The sequence below is a fragment of the Eschrichtius robustus genome, chromosome 16, assembly GCF_028021215.1.
Source record: "Eschrichtius robustus isolate mEscRob2 chromosome 16, mEscRob2.pri, whole genome shotgun sequence".
NCBI classification, from domain to species: Eukaryota; Metazoa; Chordata; class Mammalia; order Artiodactyla; family Eschrichtiidae; genus Eschrichtius; species Eschrichtius robustus.
This window is the reverse complement of record NC_090839.1, coordinates 36,589,538-36,591,265: the sequence shown is the minus strand read 5'-3', so window position 1 is coordinate 36,591,265 and position 1,728 is coordinate 36,589,538. Positions and strand designations below refer to the sequence as shown.

The 1,728-nt window shown below is 35.7% G+C and overlaps 1 protein-coding gene across 1 annotated transcript; it reads left to right on the top strand.

Moving 5' to 3' along the window:
- The first annotated feature begins 862 nt into the window (after window positions 1-862).
- Window positions 863-1,438, top strand: LOC137750381 (tigger transposable element-derived protein 1-like). Its single transcript, XM_068524755.1, has one exon. It carries the CDS (start codon window positions 863-865, stop codon window positions 1,436-1,438), a length of 576 nt encoding a protein of 191 aa, XP_068380856.1.
- The last annotated feature ends 290 nt before the right edge of the window (window positions 1,439-1,728 follow it).

The window sequence follows — 1,728 nt, the reverse complement described above, 5'->3', positions numbered from 1 at the left end:
AATCCACATAATTCTTTATTAAATAATATAAATATAATAATAGCTGCACACACAAAGAAAACCATATATTTTTATATACATCCAAGGGCTCACATAACTTAGAGTGGGTGTTTAGGGAATAAGGAGAAATGGAAGACTAATGGTGAAGGTTTTTTAAACAAATTTTTGGTCTCCTATTATTTATGGAGAAAGTATGTTTCAATCGAGCTATAATTGTGACTTTATTTTTCCTCCTTGAAGTCCTTTAGATTTTTTGTTTTATATATTTGAAGCTATGTTATTAGATGTACAAAATTTTATTTTTTATATTTTCCTTGTGATTTCAAACTTTTATCATCATGATGCATCCTCTAAAACTATAGCAATGCTTTTCAATTAATGACATTCTTCATTTCTGATAATATAGCTATACCAGCTTTTTCTATCCTTTAACTTTTAGCCTTTGCCATACAGGCATACCTGTTTTATTTACCTTTACTTTACTGAGATTTGTAGATACTGTGTTTTTTACCAATTGAAGGTTTGTGGCACCCTGCATCAAGCAAGTCTGTCAGTGCCATTCTTCCAAATGGTCACTTCATGTCTCTGCGTCACATTTTGGTAATTCTCACAATATTTCAAATTCATTATTATTATATTTGTTATGATGATCTGTGACCAGTGATCTTTGATGTTACTATTGTAATTGTTTGGGGGTACCACGAACAGTGCCCATATAAGATGGCAAACTTAATTGATAAATGTTGTGTGTGTTCTGACTGCTCCACCAATCAGCCATTCCCCTATCACTCCCCCTCTCCTCAGGCCTCCCTAATTACTGAAACAAAACAATGTTGAAATTAGGCCAATTAACAATGCTGCAATGGCCTCTAAGTATTCAAATGAAAGGAAGAGTCACATGTCTCTCACTTTAAATCAAAAGCTAGAAATTATTAAACTTAGTGAGGAAGACATGTTGAAGACCTATATGGGTCAAAAGCTAGGCCTCTTATACCAAACAGTTAGCCAACTTGTGAATACAAAGGAAAAGCTCTTGAAGGAAATTAAAACTGCTGCTCCAATGAACACAAAAATGATAAGAAAGTGGAAGACCCTTACTGCTTATATGAAGAAAGTTTCAGTAGTCTGGATAGAAGATCAAACCAGCCACAACATTCCCATATGCCAAAGCCTAATCAAGAGCAAAGCCCTAACTCTCTTCAATTCTATGAAGGGTAAGAGAAGTGAGGAATCTTTAGAAGAAAAGTCTGAAGCTAGCAGAGATTGGTTCATAAGATTTAAGGAAAGAAGCTCTCTCCATAACACAAAAGTTCAAGGCAAAGCAGCAAGGGCTGATGCAGAAGCTGCAGCAAGTTACCCAGAAGATCTAGCTAAGATAATTAATGAAGCTGGCTACACTAAACAACAGATTGTCAATGTAGACAAAACAGCCTGCTAGTGGAAGAAGATGCCATTTAGGACTTACATAGCTAGAGAGAAGAAGTCAATACCTGCCTTCAAACCTTCAAAAGACTGGCTGACACTCTTGATAGGGGTTAATGCAGCTGGTGACTTGAAGTTGAAGCCAATGCTCATTTAACATTCTGAAAGTCCTAGGGCCATGATGCTAAATCTATTCTGCCTATGCTCTATAAATGGGACAACAAATCCTGGATGATAGCACATCTGTTAACAACACGGTTGTTAACATGGTTGTTACATGGTTGTTACAGAATATTTTAAACCTAC

Excerpts from the sequence above, each read along its gene's own strand:
- LOC137750381 (XM_068524755.1), top strand. The coding sequence starts at position 863 with ATGGCCTCTAAGTATTCAAATGAAAGGAAGAGTCACATGTCTCTCACT.